Source organism: Aythya fuligula, chromosome 2 (genome assembly GCF_009819795.1).
Source record: "Aythya fuligula isolate bAytFul2 chromosome 2, bAytFul2.pri, whole genome shotgun sequence".
NCBI lineage: Eukaryota > Metazoa > Chordata > Aves > Anseriformes > Anatidae > Aythya > Aythya fuligula.
This window is the reverse complement of record NC_045560.1, coordinates 56,018,922-56,040,593: the sequence shown is the minus strand read 5'-3', so window position 1 is coordinate 56,040,593 and position 21,672 is coordinate 56,018,922. Positions and strand designations below refer to the sequence as shown.

The window sequence follows — 21,672 nt, the reverse complement described above, 5'->3', positions numbered from 1 at the left end:
ACTGTTCAGTATATATTAGGTGGACCAATAGACACCATGCTTCCCCTATATCAAACTTAAGAACTGTAAACAGAATTTTTACAAGGTAACTCAGATCTTCAGTTCTTCCATTTTCATAGTCCCCAGAGGGTCAATAGTTCATATCAGCTGAGGACTATGACCATATTACGTGTTACGATTATGCGTATAGATTTATTAAGATCTACAAAGGTCAAATGACAATATCAACCAGAAACAGGTATTACATACTTCATTGTAATGCACAGGAACATTGTTTCAGAAAAACGAATGTTCTGTAAGTAGTATTGAACTATTTATTATATTAGTGATTTGTGGGAAAAATCCCGAAGGATAAAAACATAATGTGTTGGTCTTTATATTTGAAAACTTGCTATGCTTAATGATGTGAGGATGTATGAATAGGCATTTAATCAATATGACTGCAAGCCTCAGTCTCAATTGAGTGTGTTTTAGTTAATGAATACAAGATGGGATGTGAATTTCGTGACAGAACAATGAGAAATAAATCATTTATGAAATATTGGTTATGTTTCTACATACTTTTCAGTACCAAATAAATGCTAAACATCATGAAGCTTGATTGAATGCTTTTCTTTGAGAATCAAAGAGCTCTTATATCACTGTGAAAAGTGTTTCTAGAAATTACAGAATGTGAAAAAGCAATCTATACAGTTGCTATACATAAGAAGTCCTTTTGTAGTAACTGATGACTCAACACTAGTAAAATTGACTCAGCAGATCATTTTGTTAGTCGCTACATTCTCAGATGGTTAGGAGTAGATGTAACTACTTCTTAAGACACTTCTCTGAATCACAATGTAAAATAATATTTCAGAAATTACTTGGAAATTACTGAATTAGACAAAGTTTATGTCTATGGTTTAAATAAAGATTGAGGTATCTCTTAAAACTCCTAAGCAATTTCTTTAGATTCATATCTTACTGCTCACAGTCCTCTCAGATACATATATTGGATGTTTAAGAGGTATAACATGAATTAGTAATAACAACCCAGTGATTTGTCTCTCATTTTCAACTATAATTGGGAAAATGTGTAGGCAAGCAACTATATTAAGAGAAGCTAAGATAAGTTCAGTAAAGTGGTAGTGTTTTCCCACAAACTCTGCTTTATAACATCCAATGAATTAAATTTATGCTCTTCCTGGTTCCTACTTTCGATAGTATTAAGTTATGGTCAAGAGGAAATGCATTTGCTAAGCATCCTGTACTTGCACAGCTTTTTATTCTGTTCAAGTACAGTCCACATACGGCATGGCTCTTTTTCCAGTTGCTAAAGGAATGTATAATTACTAATCAACAATGTTATTTGTTTTTGTCTTTTAGGGGCTGATGTTATCAATTTTGATGGCCATGTAGTGTTACCATACAGATTCAGGAACAAGAAAATGAAAACACTGAAGGATGTCATCTCTCTGAAATTTAAAACCTCTGAAAGTGAAGGTGTAATCTTCCATGGAGAAGGACAGCAAGGAGACTATATCACCTTGGAACTCAAGAAAGCCAAACTTGTTCTAAATTTAAATTTAGGTATATTTTGATTGTCTAGTTTTCTGCACTTTTTAATTCTCCAAAGAATTTACCTCCTTTTTTTCCTCAGTAATATGGCAGGCCACATCATTTAATAAGAACATTTGTTGAAAACTTTCTTCATTCCTTTTATTTATTTATTTTTATTTTTCCTGTTCTATGCCTCCCCGTTTACTTTGTGTGAGATAACATGAAAATAAACTCATTAAAAAAAATCAACAATATATTGTTATTAGAAATTTGTCACAAAGAAAAGAGTATTGACGGAATTATATTTGACCTCTGCTATAGTTCTGTCTTCTTCACAGAATCACAAAATAGTTAGGGTTGGAAGGAACTTCTGGAGGTCATCTTGTCCAACCCCCCTGCTCAAGCAGGGTCACCTAGAACCAGGAACATGTCCAGTAATCTTTTGAACGTCTCCAAGAATGGAGACTGTCATGGTCTCATTTGTACGTAATCAAGTGTCAGTATGAGAGAAGGGTGCTGCCTTTAATTATAGAGGAATAAGGATCAGCAATCTTAACCAAAAAAAAAAAAAAAAAAAAAGCCTAGGAAGCTATGTGAGATTGAGGCTCCGTGACCATTCCTAGAAAGAAGTATATCTTGAAGGTAGGCAAAGAGAAGTGTTTTTTGTTGTTGTTGTTGTCATTTGTTTGTTTCTTAAGCTCTTAATATGAAGCAAAAAGGCAGTATGATCGTTTGTAGTGAAGTAATGTAGTAATGTAGTGAAGCCATGGCAGTTTGATTTGCCAGAATGTGTTATCAACATTCACAGCCTTAGTGTCTGAATTGCAGGCATGCACCAGAAATGCTTTAGGTTCTCATGTATTCAAAACATGGAAGAATGCACTGAGTTATTGGGCAATGCAGCAGTTTTTTAAACTTATTGCTGAATGTGTCATTTGCTGCTCCAGTTGAGATCTATAGCCTTTGCTGGCTTAGCTACGTCAGTCAGCATACAATGAGATGCGATCCCTGATGAACATACCTGCATTGGCAAAAGTCCCTGGAAAGAACAGCAGTAAGTTGCAAAACTGTGCTCTTGCTAGTATTTTATTTGACTTCCAGAAAACTAAAGTTGACACAGGAGGAAAGACTGAAATAAGCTATGTTAGCAAAAGACTTATTTATTTTTTCCCCCGTAGCCAGCTCAGTCTGCTTTGAGCCTGTTCCTATAACAGTAGCTGGTCTAGCTATATAGAGAGTCTACAAAGTATTGAACTTATTTGTTTGCAGTTATCAGACCAAAAAGACTTTCTGTTACCAGAGTTTATTATCACGCAGTGTCCTCAATGATCAGTACAGTTTCATTGAAGCTCAAGACCTGGAACAAAAGCTATTCTGGGAAGGGTGACAGCTTTTCACTTCTGCTGGACAGGGATCGAAACACCGAAAACCTTTAGTTGAAAACAATTTTGCAACTGAAAGTACATATTGCTTCTCTGGTTCACCTCCGAATAACTATGCATTACCAATTTGATACTTGCTGTATTTGATATACCTATCTGTATTTACGTAAACAACCCTCCACCGTTTGCTTCATAGTGGGCTGACTTGCTCCAGCCTCCTGTGTGTCCATTATGATTCAGGTAAAATATTGACAGAATAAAAGGAAAATGCTTGCTGAACTGGTGTGAGGTGAAAAATTGCTGTTGTTTCTATTCTTATTTTAGGTAGCAATCAGCTTGGCTCTATTTATGGCCACACATCTGTGATGACAGGCAGTCTCTTAGATGATCACCACTGGCACTCCATCATCATAGAGCGCCATGGAAGAAACATCAATCTCACCCTGGACAGACACATTCAGCATTTCAGAACCAATGGAGAATTTGATTACCTGGACCTGGATTATGAGGTAGATGGTGATTTTTTTTCATTTTCATTTAAATAGACGTTATAAAGAGAAGTCCAATAAGAAGGGAAGAGAAAATTAATATAGTTAAAGTGGTGTTTTTTTTATAACTTTTTGTTTGTTTGTTTGTTTTAATGATCGTTATAATTAATTTTGCCTTATATTTCATGGAATTTTATTTTGAACAGTTTTCTCTTAGGTGTAAATTTAGTTTCCCTTCATTAGTCTAACAGATAACTTCTATTATAAAGCTCATCTCAGCCTATTGTTCTAAAATAGGAGGTCTATGTAATGCAGCCAGCAGCCAGCTAAGGGTACAGCTAAGCAGCTGCTGTAAGCACAAGATTGATTAAAAAAAAAAAAAAAAAAAAAAAATTTTTTACTTAATGACCTTGATCTTGCTTTTTTTTTAAGCACATAAGTACTTCCGTGTATTTTCACAAGTACACCATCAATAACTAATTTCCAGAAAGAAACAGTAAAGAGCTAGAAAACTTCCAAGAAAACTTTTGTTTAATGAGTCAGTTAATAAATACAAGTGTTGGTAATAAACTACACTATACTACACTTTCTCTTAGCTAAAAGGCTGAGAAGTGGTCTTAGAAACCAGGGGAGAGAAACTGGATCAAGGAAGAATTGCCTTTAGCAGAAGAGGATCAGGTCAGAGAATGCTCAAGCAAGGTGTACATACATAATTCACTAGACACCGATGAGGAGAGAAAGAGGAGATGAAGAGGAGAAGAAAAAAAGAGGAAGAGGAGGGGAAGATGAGGAGAGGGGAATGTCACATGTACCTACAGAATGGGAGACTTTTGTTATATAGACTTTGTAAAATAATTTTCTTGCACTGTTTCCTGTTTCTGATGAGAACTAATGTAGTTGCCTGAACCACATGTAACTATTTCCATCCACATAAATAAGTGCCTTCTTTATTAGCACTAATGATGACATAATACTCATTGAACAAATGAGTACTCAAAAAATACTCAATAAGCAAATTTACCTGTACCAGTGATACTAATGGGACATGGAAGATCTGAACTGAGCTACTGAAAATTCACAAAAATAGACTTTATTAAAGATTTTCAACTGAGTGAACTACAGAAAAAGGCTGAGTGCCTTAAGTCCTTGAGCATTTTGCAGATATATGTGTAACATATTTACATAATAAATGTATTGTGTACAATAAAGTTACTTATAAGTGAGGGGGAAATCCAGGAGATTAAACTTTCCCTTCTTTGACATTAGAAACTTCACTGGCAGTTCTCAAAGATAAATTTAAATCTCCATGTACATAGATAGATCTGCATATGTTTAATGGAAATTATTTGATTGTGTGGGTATATATTCTGTAGTTTGTATAAATGCAACAGCCTTGAACTCTTCTCCTTTCTTTCCTCTCAAATTCATAGGCTACATTTAATTGTGTTGCACTTGTGATGTTAATCATCATAGATAAAACACAATGAATCAAAACAATTTTTCATAGAAAAGACAAAGCAATAACTCCAAATGTCTCCACCTTCATCCTTCCTTCAGTTAGCTTTTGTTGCTGGGCAAAATGTCAAATGTTATGGGATATCCTTTTTGTCAGTTTGTGTTAGTTGTCCTAGCTGTGTCACACCCCGGTTTCTTGTGCACCTCCAACCTGCTCACTGGCAGGGGAACATGAGAACCAGAAAAGGCCTTCATGCTTTGTAAGCATAGTTCAGCAATAGCTAAAATGTTGTTGTGTTACCAACACTGTTTTGGTCACCAATCCAAAACATAGCACCACATGAGCTATTATGAAGAAAATTAACTCTATCCAAGCTAAAACCAGTGCACCTTTCTATTTTCTCCTGTCCAAAAACATGACTATAACATGCAAAAGAATGTTTGACAACAATTACTATATTACAATCACATTCTTCAGTTTGTGTAAGGTGGTGTGTCTTTTCTAAAGTCAAATCAAATCAATTTATAACATCTGAGGATGTGTCTGTAAAAGGCTTTTATGTAGCTGGTATGGACTATTTATAAAGATCTTAGTTTTGAACTATATAGCTTTACTTCTTATATGCTAAGTCAATATCTCTTTGGGATAGAAAGTGGTATCTTACATGATTTTAAAATGGTAAGTGGGTCCCTTGATCTGCATTTTCCTGCCTTCAGTAATATCCAATGGCATTAACAATGAATGATATTTAAAAGCTTGGTTCTGCCAAATCTCAGCAGCAGACTGCAAGCAGAAATATTTGTGAGCTTTCCTGGGGTAGGAAATCTAGCTGCTATTATTATTTATACCATCATCTATTTGATATAAATACTTAACAAAGATTGCAGGGACTAATCTCACGGGTCCTTTATTCTTCACAACTGGGCTGCAAAGTATTAATGAAATTAAAAAGACCCTGGCAGGGTAGAGACCTGTATAGTCTCTATGGGGTGACAGGGAGAGAAGAACAATTCTAGTTCATAAATTATTTGTTTTTTATAGTGTTTCAGCACTAGAGATTCTGGATAACCTCGTGTTTTAAAGTAATGAAATTCAACATCAAGAGAAAAACAATTCTTGTTTGTTGTGCTAAGTCATGTGGTAACTCTTCATTGACTATAACTACATGATAAAAGTGTACTTTCAATAGTGGAAGGTGATCTTGTCTAACCAGAGATAGTAACTTTAACTAAGGGATTCTGTAAAATCCTTCTAGATAAAGTAAATATATAAGCATTAAAGGAAGCAAATGCATCATACTGAAACCCACAACTGCTGTGTTGTAGTCTGAGCTCTGAATCTAACACATTTATACTTAAATGATTCAAGTGAGGCTATCTACCTTGCTAATCTCATATCTACTCATTTCTGCTTGAGAAAAATAATGAAAAGGACAGTTATTCCAAGTACTTTGTTATTTGAGACAAGTATTATTCAGTAGCAGTCAGAAGAGCAGTCTGATATGAGTAACCATGATGTGGGTGTGCTCTTTATTTGGAGAAGTACAATAACAATTGAGATTTGCTACCATAAATATTTGCAATCACAAATTCATTATATATTTTTTTTCCTGCTTTTGCAGTGCCTGTTTGGAACTTCTTTTTCATAATTAGCAGTGTTGCTAGCTATTAGTCTCTGTGTTTGAGTGTTCAAAAAAAAGCAAATGCATCTGCAACAGATATGTTTAAAAAATCTAAGAAGTGTTTGCCTTCCAGTAACTACCTTCCATTTTTTGTTGCATACAAAGATAACCTTTGGAGGCATGCCTTTTTCTGGGAAGCCAAGTTCTAACAGCAGGAAAAATTTCAAAGGCTGTATGGAGAGCATCAACTACAATGGCAATAATATCACTGACCTTGCCAAAAGGAAGAAATTGGAGCCTTCTAATGTGGTGAGAACATAATTTAATGGTCATCTAAACTTCTGCTTCTCATTCTAAGGAAGTTTTGTGTGTGTGTGTAGCAGATACCCTCGTGATGTAATATACAAAACAAAGTTTATCATGTGCCCAAAGATCTCATTGTAAATACTTCTGTGACTTTTTTTTTTTTTTTTAATAATTATTATTTTAAATATATTTTTTTAATTATTATTATCTCTGAGCATTTTACTTCTGGGAGTTAAATTTCAGCTTTTCAAAATTAACCTTCAGTATCAGATAACTAGTTTTTAAAAGAAAACAGATGGACCCAATTATAGTGATCCACTACTAGGGTAGACAAGATTTATTATTAAATCAATTCCAGGTTTCTCATGGCTTTAAATCCTGGTATTTTCCATCTGTGCAGAGATAGTTGGATTGCTGGAGTGAAAAATCACTGGAAAGAGATGGTTCTAGATCCCTTTTCTGGGAGCTTTAAAAAGCCTCAAGGTACTCATCTTCAAAATCATTATTTAGCTTATTAACATTACAAAGTTTAATAATATTTTATTCTGGTGGTAGTTTTCCTTTTTTTTTTTTTCTTGCTTAAGCGCTTATAGTTGCTTTAAAGCAACTTTAAAACGAGTTTAAACTTGTGGCTTTATAGACAGGCTGATCAAGAAAAGCTATACAAGATATACAAGAAATTTGTATATCTTTAAGGTTCTAAATGTTCCTCAAAATATTTGATGACTTACACAAGCAATGTGGGTAGGAAATGAATGTATTATTACCATGAACTTCAGATGGCCTGAGTAAGTTGTTCAAGGCTTTTTTCTGCACAAGATTACAACCTTCACAACCCCCTGCTAGCAATATGTATGGTTCCACTGTTGCTTTTTTTTTTTTTTTTTAAGTATTGCATAGTAAAGATTTATACATGCAATAATGATAAAGTGCAAAGGGCTGATTACCATTTGATTATTCCTTGGATAGTAATATTGATGTTTCATGTAATTGTATGAACAATATGGCTAAATGAGCAAGGTTATAAGGAAGGATAATTCTGAGTATGTGATATAAATCCTGAGTCTGTACCAACTCAGTAATACAGCCTGATATTTAGAACCTCTTTTTATAAATGATTTTTTTTCAGTGTTGTCAAAGACAAAGAGAATGATATATATGTCAAAAAAAGAAGACTACCCTTCTAGAATTTTTTCAGTTATTTTTTTTTTTCAAAATCACCTGCTTGCAGTGCATATTAAACTTGTAATTTAAGCACATTTTTCAAAGATTGATAATTAATTCAGGAAAGAATTGTTATACAGGAGATTTTTTTTCCTTTTTTTTTTTTTTTCCCAGTCCAGTCTATTGTAAGTTAGTAGGACATTTTCTTAAAGCGTCTTCCTGAACAGAAGCGTTACTTAAGAGATTTCTGTAGCAGAAATACCTCTAGAGAGTGCAGCATAGATAGCAGTCCTAAAGTCTTAGTAAAACCATCTCTCTATTTTTATTTGGTTGTATTTTTAGTTTGTGTGGGTTTGTTTTTGTTTTTTTTTTTGGGGGGGTGGGATGGGGCACGACACAGGCTTTTTGCTTGGTTTCTGATTAAATTCTGTTACCTGTAACAAAATCCACATCTGTGGCTTTGTCAGTGTTAGTGCTTCATCAAGAGGCTGTGACATGCTAGTTTAATTTAATGACTCTCTTGATTTCCGATTCTAATATCTATAAAAATAGAAGTGACCTTTGCTTTCAGTAATATTACTTATATTGCTTAGACTCTTCAAAAGCAAAATCTATTTTACTCTAATTAAATCAACATGGATTTCTGTGTTTCTTACAGAAGACTTTGTTTCCTAGTTTTGAGCCTGATTTACCATAGAAAGTAGAGCTGGTTGAGACTACTGTAGTCAATAAGCATGTTTCTGATAATGACTCTTAAGTAATCCAACCAGGATCAAAGCTTCATTGTAGGAGATACTGTACAGATGCATAATAGTTGGTACACCCTGCCCTAAACAGTTTATTATACAAAAAAAAAAAAAAAAAAAAAAAAAAAAAACATACAAAACAAAATGTAATAAAATGGAACAGAGTTGAAGTAATCAACATGTTTATAAGAAGTATCACGGGGGTTGAAATAAAAGAAGAGAAAAGAAGACTATGAAAGAGGTGTGAGACAAAAGGAAAGATGTTCTTATAGGCAGATTTCAAAGGTCACACAGAAAAAGGAAATGGACAAGTTAATAGAATGAGGAGATCTAGACAATTTAAGGAGATAATCTTCATTTGTCTCTGAACAAAAATGAAGTTAATATCTAGAAATCTTTAGGTCTCACATACATAGGTGTTATGACTATGAGTGCACCACCAAGAGTGCACTCATAACAATTACTTAAATGATTTATTCATTTTAGCTTTTGAGATTAACAAAATAGGGAAAAAGGGGGGGGGAGGGCAGGAGTGTCACAGCCCTCTGTGATAGAAAAGGTAGCAACAACTCTTTGGGGAGAATGAGTAAGATGGATGGCCTTGAACAGTTGTTCTTACTAGTGGAACCTGATTTGTTTTCATATTAGATAAATGAGACAAATGATAAACATCTCCAAAAGGGAGAGAAGGAGAGCCAAGACAAATAATAAGTGTCTGCTTTTCTCCTGAATCAAGTTGCAAACACGAGTTGGCAGTGACTAAATAGAACAGTAGGTGTTAACTCTTGTTTACAGCTTGGTTCAGGTCTAAGACAAAAATAAAGACCATGCTTACACAGAAGTCTTCCAGTCCATCTTTTTTATGTTTATCTAAAAGAGTAAGTTTATTTATGGTTTGTTTTTTTTTGTGTACATTTACAAGCACTAAAGTGTAATATGCAGCACTTTCCCAAAGCCTGTAACAGAAAAATTCTGAGAAGAATCATATTTGCTGTCCTCTATCTTTACATACATTAGGCCTATATTCCACCCACTTCAGCAGCTGCTCCATCAGATATTACTGAGGGCAATCATGTGCAAATTTAACATAAGTTTTTTCTTTGCATTTGCCAAATGTTCTTAACATAATAAGGATGAGTAATAAGCTATTTTAAGAAAAATACTGAAACAACATGACAACTATTAGCTAGAATATTATTGCCTTTACTGTATGATCTAACTTAATTTAACAGGTACTGTAGTGTTACTAAACTCATTACCTCTCTTTTGCAAGATTCATCCATTATCTCTATTAATTGAGTGTTTTTGTTTTTGTTTTTAAGGCCAGGTAGTATTTCCACAGGGGATAAGATCTGAAAGCAAAAATCATTTATAAAAGGTAAACATGAAGCTAACTTGAAAGACAGAGTTCATGATACAAAGGTCAAAGTGACCAAATCAAGATATTTTCGTAATTTCCCTTCCAATGTATTATAAGTAATTCTTTAATAAGATCAACAGTTTTAGTATAAAAGCATGTATTTGAGTATAAATGCACACTGTACATTTGACTTCCATATCACTGCCCAGAAAGGTATTCAACAAATTATCATAGAATCATAGAGTAGTTTTGGTTGCAAGGGACCTTAAAGATCATCTAGTTCCACTCTCCCTACCATGGGGAGACACACACCTTCCATTAGACAAGATTGCTTAAAGCCCCATCAAGCCTGGCCTTGAACACTTCCAGGGATGGCACATCCACAACTTCTATGGGCAACCTATTTTATAACCTTCATTCACTCTCTGAGTAAATAATTACTTCCTAATATCTGATAGAAATATTCTCTTTTTAAAAACTGTTAACCCTTGTCCTGTCACTACACTCCCTGACAAAGAATACCTCTCCTGCTTTCTTGTAGGGCATCTTTAGATAATGGAAAATGGGTTTAAGGTCTCCCCAGAGTCTTCTCTTCTTTAGGCTGAAAAACCTCAACTCCCTCAGCCTGTCTTCATAGGGGAAGTGCTCTAGCCCTCTGATCCTCCTCAGGGCCCTCCTCTGAAATTGTTTGTGTGCTGGGGGCTCCAGAGCTGAATACAGCAGAATTCCAGGTGGAGTCTCACAAGAGCAGAGTAGAGAGGGACCTCAACCTGCTGGCCATGCTTGTCTTGATGCAGCCCAGGATACAGTTAGCTTTCTGGGCTGCAAATGCACACTGAAAGCTCATGTTGACTTACTTGTCAACCAACACCCCCAAGTCCATCTCCTCAGAGCTGCTGTCAATCCATTCACCATCCAGCCTGTATTTGTGATTGGGATTGCCAAGGCTCAGATGCAGGATCTTGCACTTGGCTTTGTTGAACTCCATGAAGTTCACAGAGGCCCACTTCTCAAGTCTGTCTAGGTGCCTCTGGATGGCATCCCTTCCCTCCAGTGTGTCAACCACACCACACAGCTTGGTGTCATCAGCAAACTTGCTGAGGGTGCAATTGATCCCACTGTCCATGTCACCAACAAAGATGTCAAACAACAACTGTTCAGATACTGAGTGCAACTATCTAGTCAATTTCTTATCCACTGAGTGTGCCATCCATCGGATCCATGTCTGTCCAATTTAAAGACAAGGATATCATGGGGGACAGTGTCAAATGCTTTTGCACAAGTCCTGGTAGATGACATTAGTTGCTCTTTCCTTATCCACCATTGCTGTAACCCTGTTGCAGAAGGCCACCAGGTTTGTCATGGTTGATCTGCCTTTAGTGAAGATGTTGGCTGTCACCAATCACCTCCTTATTTTCCATATGCCTTAGCAGAGTTTCTGGGAGGATCCATGATCTTGTCAGGCACATAGGTGAGGACTGACATGACTGTAGTTCCCTGGGTCTTCTTTTTTTCCCTATTGAAAATGAGGGTTATGTTTCCCCTCTTTCAGTTACTGGGAACCTCACTGCACTGTGATGACTTCTCAAATATGACAGACAGTGCCTTAGTAACTTTATCTGCCAGTTCCTTCAGGACCCATGGGTGTATCTCATCAGGCCGCTTGGATTTGTGCAACCTTAGGTTCCTTAAAGTAGTCTTGAAGCCGATCTCCTACAGTGGGCTTTTCTTCGTTCCCCCAGTCCCTGCCTTTGCCTTCTGGGGCTTGGGATTCAGAAACTACTCTGAATCTACACAAAAGGATCTCTTTCTCTTTGAAAAACAGGGATGCTTTTATAGAGACAAGCTGCAAATTAGTTCTAATTTGTAGCCCAGACGTAGTGAACAATGTGTATCCAATGGGCTTAAATTTTAGAAAATCTTCCTGTGAAGTACAGTCTTAGTGGGAATTGGGAATCCAGTTCAGATTAATCTAAATGTCTCAACAGGGAAAATACCATTTTAGCTAACAGTGAAATTAGAATTATATGTTACTTCCTCAAGAAATCTCTTACGCAGTTAGTGTTTATGATAAATGAGCTCACTGATGTGAAAAAGGATTTGAATGGACTGAGTTCCATTAACCTTAATAGGCATTATATGTGCAAGTGTCTCATGCATCAGGATATGAAAGCCTTCTTTTTATGAGGAAATTGTTGGTTCCTCACAGTAACAAGACAGAAAGAGAAACTTACAAATGTCTAACAAAATACTTTCTGACTGCTTCTTAATTGTCATCTGTGACTAGTGTCTCTGACTGTATTGTAAGATGCAGGCTCTTACAAAATGTTATTGTCCTCTGTGCCTACAGTGAAATACCTTATCTACGTAACAAAATATATTTCTAATCCATAGTGTGACTACCACACTGAGAATATTAACAAAGGGTTGCAGAGCGTATTTCATCCAAATTCCAGATTTTTTTTTCTGTATGTAAAACCTGTGGTTTAGCCAAAATATGTGTATCACACTTGGAAATATTCAGACTGAAAGTATCCAAAAAATTGTTAGCTATTTCAACATAGTGTTAGTTGGCTGAAAGCTTGAAATGAAAATCTGTAGGCAACTTTTAGACTGAATAAATAAATAAATAAATAAATAGTCAAGCTGATTAGTATCAAAGCAGCTAAAAGGAGGTCCTTTGACTTTACTGAGAAAGTAGTTGTCATTTCTGTAATTCACACTCCAATTTGAAAGATTCCTGTAGTTGTTTTCGCTAATCATTTTCCTTAATCTTTAAATGTATTTTGTTACCCGTGGAACATATGTGGTATACAAAAAGAACATGGTTTCTGATGTTGCAATTTTATCATAAAGATAGGAACAAATCCTTTTTTTTGAGATCAGCAAAGAGAAGTCTCTTCTTTAGTTTCAGAGTAATGGAAACTCCAATGTTTTGTGATTAATAATGGAGGTAACCTGGTAGTCTAGCTACTTCTTGTTTTACTGGCTAGTATAAGTAGACTGTGTGGCAGTATAATTTCTGACACTCTGTAGGAAAAAGAGGTAGTTATGCAGAATACATCTAAGAATAAATCTGAGAGCTCAAGAAAGTCTTTATTTTTATTTAGTTAGTTGTGGCATGGCAATACTAAATAAGAAACGGAATCTGCCACATAGGTGGTATCATGCTATGACATAAATAAGGTGTTTTCATTCCTTTAAAAAGGTATTTTTTAGGACATTGGTAAATAGGTACACAGTCTTGCTTCCTTATGATATTATCTAGCCCATTTCCAGTTGAAAACAAGTACTTATAAAAAAATTTACTTAGGACTTCCACCCACACATCTTAGAAAGTTACTGTCTGGCATCTAAATGCTCTAATTTCCCCCAAGGTGATTTTTCAGGTGCATTTATACACTATGAATAATAATAATAAAAAAGTTTTGCATGAAAGGAATGATAAGTAACAGAAAGTCAGTAAGCTGGAATTTAAAATATTTATGTGCTAACAATTATGTCTTACTCTGGCTGGGTCTGAACAGTGCTCAGATGAACCTTTTATCTAAATATCTAAATACCTCTGAAAATGTTGTTCAATCCTTAATAATTTTTAATGTTGAAATAAGTGGCAATGGAACTACTGCTCTGATCATCTGATACTGCATCAGACAAAATCTTTCCTTATCAAAATAAATTGAAATTACTAGAGTATAATTTTTCCACAGTGCATCAGAAAATTTAACCATAGAACAAGGTCCTCTTTGCCACATGGTAGAACAGTTCTTCAGTAGAGCAAGTCTTCCTGTTCTATTCATTGAAGCATTAAAATATCAGTTCTGGACAGAGATCTCCTTAGAGGAATATGGTTTAAAATAAGAGCTTTATATTGCTTATTATTTCTAAGGAAAAAATATGTCTATAATACAGCCTGCCATTGTGTTCTCTCATGAGAAATGACATCCGAACCAGAGTGAAAAATTTATGTCCATAACTCTGGTCTTACTTACAGGTATGTTTTACAGCTTTTGTGATCAGTATACCTGACTGGATTTTTGTCAGTTTCCTTAAGAGTGAAATTTTATAGTGTGCAAAACTCAACTTCTTTTACAGAGAAAATGATTAATTGACCAAAAACATTAGGCATTGTTCATGATCAGGTACTCCAAATCATTCAACTTCATAAAATAAAGTATTAGCTTGTCTAGTATTATCCATCAGAAAACATAACAGAGAAGCTAGCTGTTCACAACGTATTATATGTCCTTCTTTTACAACCTCACACGTTGTGCTGATTTGACATGGTGATATAAGGGTATTTTGAAAACTTTATTTAATGAACTATTGCCATCTTATAGATTTCTTTGGTTACCATGAACAAGTTCAAGTTTCTCATGGATTGAACTGAGAATATTAATGTGTTCCTCTAAGCTTTATGTTACACTACAACTCTTCAGGGCAGAGACTGCCTCTTACTATGTATATGCACAGTGCAAAATATAATTAAGCCACTTCTTTGACAGAAGCCTCTAGGCAAAACAGAAATGTCAACTACCACCTTATAATAATAACAATAATGATAATATTTTACACATTTTTACACATTTTTACACGGAGCTTACATTGACTACAGTAGTCTCTGGATTGAATGAAACCTAGAATACTTTTCTACCTAGAATACTAGGTTATACATAGAGGTAGCTATGAATTTAGTGGAATCTTAAAATTTTGCTTACGTTTTTGCTTTTTTGTCTGTTTTACTTAGGGAAATTTAAGTTTTTCTTGTGTGGAGCCACATACAGTGCCTGTCTTTTTCAATGCCACCAGTTACCTTGAGGTTCCTGGTCGCCCAAGCCAGGATCTGTTTTCAGTCAGTTTCCTTTTCCGAACCTGGAACCCCAATGGACTTCTTGTCTTCAGCAACTTGCAGATGGCCTGGGCAATGTTGAAATTGACATTAACGAAGGCAAAGTCAGGTTCACATCAATGTCACCCAAATCAAGAAGAACCGAATAGACATCTCATCAGGTAAGTGTGTTTTTTGTTGCTGTTTTTTTTTTTTTTTTTTTTTTTAATTGATATAATTTTTGTTGGTGTTGTTTAAAAGAATATTGGAATTCAAAATTGGAAAAAATGCTTTACAAAATTTAAAATTGAAGCTGTAACAGCACATTTATTCATACTTAATCAGATCCTTTATTATGCATCTCAATGAGTAAAAAGTAGAAGAAGAAACCAGTTGTTACATAAGAGACAAGTATTCTTATTCTGTGATTAAAACAAGAAGACATATCACTCCTTGACTATGAGGCAGTGTTGCTTCATACTTTCTTTTTTTTTTCCATCAGTCTTTCAGTCTTCTCAGCAAAAATACGTGCTTTCAACAGGAGATGATATGATATCCCTGAGTGGAGAGTAGCCTAATAATATGGAAGCTCTCTATCCCTCAAAAAAAAAGCAAGTTGTTTTAACCACAGGGCTGGTGTGAAAAATACCATGACATTTTCTAAATATTCTGCAGAGTCATGCTGGAGAAGTAACAAAGCTTTCAGTACCTATCTAAGGAAGCTTTGGAAAAATACTGTGTAAAAGAATTAAAAATCATTAGGTTTGTTTCTGGAAGTTAAGGTGTGTGTTTGTTCCAGTTGGTAAGTCTTTTAAAAATACTTGATGCATCCCAGGGTCCTGAGTGAACTGGTTGATGTAGTTACCAATACACCCTCCATCACATTTGAAAATGTGTCATGGCAGTCAGGTGGACTCCCTGGTGACTGGAAAGGGAAATGTCACTCCAATTTTTAAAAAGGGTAGAAAGGAAGATCCTAGGAACTACAGACTAGGCAACCTGTGCCTGGGAAAATCATCACAGAATCACAGAATCATCTAGGTTGGAAGAGACCTCCAAGATCACGGAGTCCAATCCCTGACCTAACACTAACAAGTCCACTATGGAACAGATCTTCTCTGAAGTCATGTTAAGACATATGTTAAGGTAGGGAGGTGAATTGAGACAGCCAACATGACTTCAGGAAGGGCAAATCATGCATGACCAATCTAGTATGGTCATCATCTGTCTTCTATGATGGTGTGACTACATCAGTGGACAAGGGAAAAGTAACTCATGTCATCTACGTAGACTTCTGTAAGGCCTTTGACGTGGTTCCATACAAGATCCTTGTCTCCAGATTGGAGAGAAGTGGATTTGAAGGGTAGACTATGCAGTGGCTAAGTAACTGGCTGGATGATCACATCCAGAGAGTTGCAGTTAATGGCAGAGGTCAGAGACGAATGGTGGCCCTCAGGGGTCTGTAGAGTGACCGCTTCTATTTAATGTTAAGTAATGATATAGACGATGGGATGGAGTGCATGAAAACTCCATGACAACATACACAAACTCAACAAGTTTGTGCATGACATGAAGCTGAGTGACGCAGACAGCACAACAGAAGGAAGGGATGCCATCCAGAGGCACCTAGACAGACTTGAGAAGTGGGCCTCTGTGAACTTCACGGAGTTCAACAAAGCCAAGTGCAAGATCCTGCATCTGAGCCTTGGCAATCCCAATCACAAATACAGGCTGGATGGTGAATGGATTGACAGCAGCTCTGAGGAGATGGACTTGGGGGTGTTGGTTGACAAGTAAGTCAACATGAGCTTTCAGTGTGCATTTGCAGCCCAGAAAGCTAACTGTATCCTGGGCTGCATCAAGACAATCATGGCCAGCAAGTTGAGGGAGGTGATTTTCCCCCTCTACTCTGCTGTCGTGAGACCTCATCAAGATTACTTCATCCAGGTCTGGGGCCATAGCACAAGAAAGACTTGAACCTCTTAAAGCAAGTCCAGTGAAGAGCCACAAAAATGATCAGAGGGATGGAGCACCTTTCCTACTATGAATGCCTGAGAGAGATGTTTGGTTTATTTTAACCTGAAGAAGGCTCCGGTGGGACTTAAAGGGGGTTTATAAGAAAGAAAAGGATAAACTTTTTACAAGGGCTTGTATTGGCAGTAACAGTTTTATGTTATGTAATGTTATGTAATGGGTAACAGTTTTATGGGTAAAAGAGTAGATTTACATATATGGGTATTATATATTTATGGGTTTGTTGGTAACAGTGGGTAAATGGGTAGATTTATATTTGATATAAATAAGAAATTCTTCACTATGGGAATGGTGAGGCACTGGAACAGGTTGCCCAGGGAAGCTTCGGATGCTCTCTCCTTGAAGTTGTTCAAGGTCAGGTTGATGTGGCTTTGGGCAGTGTGATTTAGTGAGAGATTTCCCTGCCCATGGCAGGGGGGTTGGATCTAGATGATCATTAAAGGTCTCTTCCAACTCAAAGCACTGTATGATTCTATGATTTTGCTAAATTGTACTTTCTATATATGGGCATTTCTGGATCAGCTATGGCCAGTATGATGTTTGCAATGTCATGTCCATTTGTTAGCAAAGTCATGACCTAATTATGAGTTGGAAAATACAAAGTTGATCGCAAATAGGTGTAGATATACACACGCACATACACAAATTATTTGAAGCATTGTATATGTTAGCCTAGTTACTTAGCCAAAATTTTTCTTAATTCTATAGTGAAGGTATTTCAGTCTTCATTGATAGCATTCACTGCAATGAATGGCAATGTTTTTTATGTTTACCATCTGATTTACTGTGGAAAATATGTTATCTCTGTAGTCAGTAATATAAGCAGGGAGTTAAGGAAACGTAAAAAAATATATATATTCTAATGAGAAAAGGTTAAAAGGAGAGTAACAATTCATTTGGGAAGAAGTTTTCTCTTTTCACCCCATTAATGAAATACAGCTGAACATCGTAAGGTGAATTAAATTGTTTAAATATAGAAGTGAATAAAATTTGAATAGTAATAACAAGAAATCAGAATTCATCTGTTTTGTAAAATGAACATTTTAAATGAAAAATATATTAAATTTTCTTCCACCATTAGAATTTTCCTGAGTACAAAAATCAATACAGTAGCTTACAAGTTAGTGTTTCATTGCCTTGTTATATAATATTCATGAAAGAATTAAGTACTGCTTTGGTTATACTCTAGGGTCTTGAACAAGAATTTTGTTTTAAGGTGCTGGCATGTCATAGTTAGGAAAAACAGGTAATGCTGATATCAACAGTAGTTATCAGTTTCTGGATAACTTTCTGAAGTTATGCTTTGCAAAAAATGAATTTTATTTTCTTCTTTAATGATAGATACCATGCTTTTTTTTTATGCATTCAGTCACTTTTTTCAAGCCTCTGCCTAATCTCTATACGTCTGATTAAAGCATTTAATAATCTGTATTATGAACATTTCATTATATTCATACCATTTTCCATTAGTGTGTTGAAAAGAATGAGGGTGGTTATATTACAGCCTAGTACATATTATTTTTGCATTACCAGAAAAAAGCAATAGACTTTGTGTTGACCTGGCAAAGCAAAATTTCAGGATTTACTTGAGATAGCTGTAGTTCGTTTAACAACAGCAAAACAGATCAGTGTCTGATCCCTGGGTTTTAGCTAGGTGGTGACAATAAAAAACTTGTTAATAACTAGTTATAACTTTTCGATAAATTTTGATAATGTATTGATAAAGTGTACATTTCTTTCCCCATAACAAAATTTTGATTATAACAGAATATTTTACTTTAATATGTAGTCTTCAGTTTTCAATGCATATGAAAGAGACAAAGGTAAGTCTTGAAGACTTAATGTCTTCTGAACGGACTTCCTCCATGTAAACTTTCTTCATGTAAACTAAATGTTTAGTAAACACAGTATAGCTGTGATCAGGCAAATCTGTTGTACAATTTTCCTTTTTCTTACATTGGCCCTATTCAAACACTACCACCATTTGATTGCTTACAGATATTATAATAAACTGCTGTTACTAAGAGAAAAATCAGGCCCACTGGAAGCTGAAATAAAGAAGATTTAATTAGAAGAAATCATCTATTGACAGTGGAAAATTACACAAGTGAATTACTTAAAGCTTGTGTATAAATCAAGAGTTAAACATTCTATTGACTTTTCTATACAGAGTAAACTGTGATGAATATCTTCACAGTTTGTATCTCCCAGTATAATAATAGGAGAGAAACAGTCAGGAGATTTATTTTTACTGCTCCATATAGTTTTGGAGCAAATTCTGCTTTTGGCATCATGGGCATACATTCAAGGAAACTTCCTGGAAATTGTTGGGTTTACCCAAGGGAGTGATGGCTGCACTGCTGGGCTAAGCATGTTAAAGAAATAAGTGTTACTGCTTTCTGGAAGAACTTTTTAAACACAGACTAATATAGTTTGCAATACCAAAGAATTCTGATTTTCCGCTGCAGTTCATAAAATCATTTCATTTTAGTATATGCCACCAGTTTACAGCCTACTCAAAAACTGTGATCTTTAAATTAGAGGTATAACTTGTTGATGAAAATGTGTTTATTTATAAGCTTGTTAATGCTGATGTCTTCTTTCTTGAGCACAGAAGAAATCAACAATTAGAAAATGTCAGACTCCCATGTCTCTTTCCAAAAAAACTAACCATATTTCTAAAAGTCACCTGCAAATGCTGTTCATTGCGTAGTGAAGTCACAGTCTGTGTTCCAATTGCCTTCTTTCCTTCTGCCAAGTTATATCTACCTGTTTCAGAAACTTTATCCAAATTCTTTCCCAATTAAGCCAAAGTTTTCAACAAAACTTTCAACATGTGGAAAAATTGGTAACCCGCTAACAAAAATGAAGAATGCTGCTTTGGCTGAAGAAACAACGGTAGTAACATTCAAAATAGCAGTCCTGAGAAATGATCTAGTTGCTTCCTGACAGTCTTTGACAGCAAACCCTAAATTCCTGTTTTAGTATACAAAACAACTCCTGTGTCTCTGGAGAAAAGGCAAAGTTTTCATGCTGACAGGTAACAATAAATAATCTCTTAATTTAATCAAGCATATACCTTCTCGCTTGATGGCTTTTGTAGACTGTTTTCAAATCTAAAAAGAGATCTTTCAACTCTAAACATTGTCTGCTCAACTTAAGTAGAACAGGCTCTGTGAAAATCCTCTGGATTCTATCCCAAAGTACAACTCATAAGTCACTGAAAGGGAATATCTTCTTTTGCCCATAATACCTTAACAGAGAATTTTTCAGTTTCCAAAGTCTTCTGCCACTAAATTGAATTCATCTGCTTGTAGCTACTTTTTTCCTGTTCCAACTCTTCTACTTAACATCTTCTTTTGTATCACAGCTGCTGCTCAAGGCTGTCTTTAGTTCCTCTTCTCAACCATAAACTTATTAATACTTGGGCTATGAATATCCCATTTTGTCATATTTATCCACATTAAATAAATAAGACTTCTCCCCATATAATCCTTTTGGGAAGCTTTCCACGCCTCTCTGCTAGGTCTCAAGTTATCTGAATTGCAGTTCATTTATATTTTAGACCTCAGGTTAAGATAACATCCTCAAGGTAACAACGTGTTACTGTCTGACAGATCTAAAGTTGTACTCTTCCAGTGAAAATTCCCAGGGGAATTTATGTGGAAATGTGGGAATTTAGAAGTACTTTTGCCTCTATTTCTATATGAGGGTTTAAATAGAGAATGTGTATATACAGATCAAAAGTGCACTTCTGGTGGGAAGATAACATTTCCCATCATGTCGTTCCCATACAACTGATACTAGGTTATACACTGAACATTAGTAAGTAAAGGCTGTGAGACACTTTTCAGAATGATCAAGATGAGACACAAATTCTGTTCATGGAAGCTTGATGACTTAGAAGAGTCTGAATGTCCCTGTTGTTTGTTTGTTTGTTTTCTTCCCATACATGTCTCGTTTTGTCTCTCTATTTCTCTTTTATATATTTATTTTTTGTTAATGACTTTAAACAGTGAATGCAGCTACAGGAATATTGTGTTTATTTATTCATTTATTTATGGGTTGCAGAGAACTGAGAAACAGACATACTTGTAGGGTTCGTTATTCATAGTTTTCTTGTAGACTCTTTCTGCATCTCACTGTACCGAGATGCAGAAACCAGTCAGAGCAAGAAACAGAGTTCTCGACTGAAGGCTTTTTCTACTAAGAAAACTGATTAGTCAATGCTTTGATGAATTGTGTTTCAACAGACACTGATTTTCACTGGAGAGTTGCCCACCAAGCTATGCATTCTAAAATTTAGGTGGTACCATTTTTGGATACTTCACTGAGAAGTGTTATAGAAGTATATAACTGTTGGTTGCACTGGTACCTTAAAAGGATGGAAAAACCTGAGAAGAAAAGAAAGCAGACTATCTTAACAAGCTTCCTAAAAGTATACAGGAGCCTGAAGTTCAGTTTACTTATTTTGACCTCATTTTCCTCTGTGTTATAGAAGAGAGTTAGAAGGGACCTTTGCAGTCCACTCCGTAATTTAATACTGCAAGATGAAGTAAGGCCTTTGAGCAGTCACTATGTTGCACTGAATTTCATTCAGGAAGAGGTCTAATAGTCAATAGCTAAATGGGAATTTTAGCTTTCTAGTGTAAATTATGTCAGTGGAGGTGGACAGAACTATTTGGAAATTTACACTTCTGACTGGTTTTTAATTCAGTAAGTTTGACAGGAAACAAAATCAGTTTCTG

At 35.5% G+C, this 21,672-nt stretch overlaps 1 protein-coding gene across 1 annotated transcript in view; it reads left to right on the top strand.

Moving 5' to 3' along the window:
* Nucleotides 1–21,672, top strand: part of CNTNAP2 (contactin associated protein 2) — a 1,149,595-nt gene that overhangs the window by 543,162 nt on the left and 584,761 nt on the right. The window contains 6 exon segments of the mRNA XM_032182107.1: nt 1,366–1,569; nt 3,246–3,430; nt 6,652–6,795; nt 14,810–14,966; nt 14,969–15,016; nt 15,019–15,072. Of these exon segments, the coding sequence (XP_032037998.1) occupies nt 1,366–1,569; nt 3,246–3,430; nt 6,652–6,795; nt 14,810–14,966; nt 14,969–15,016; nt 15,019–15,072 (792 nt within the window).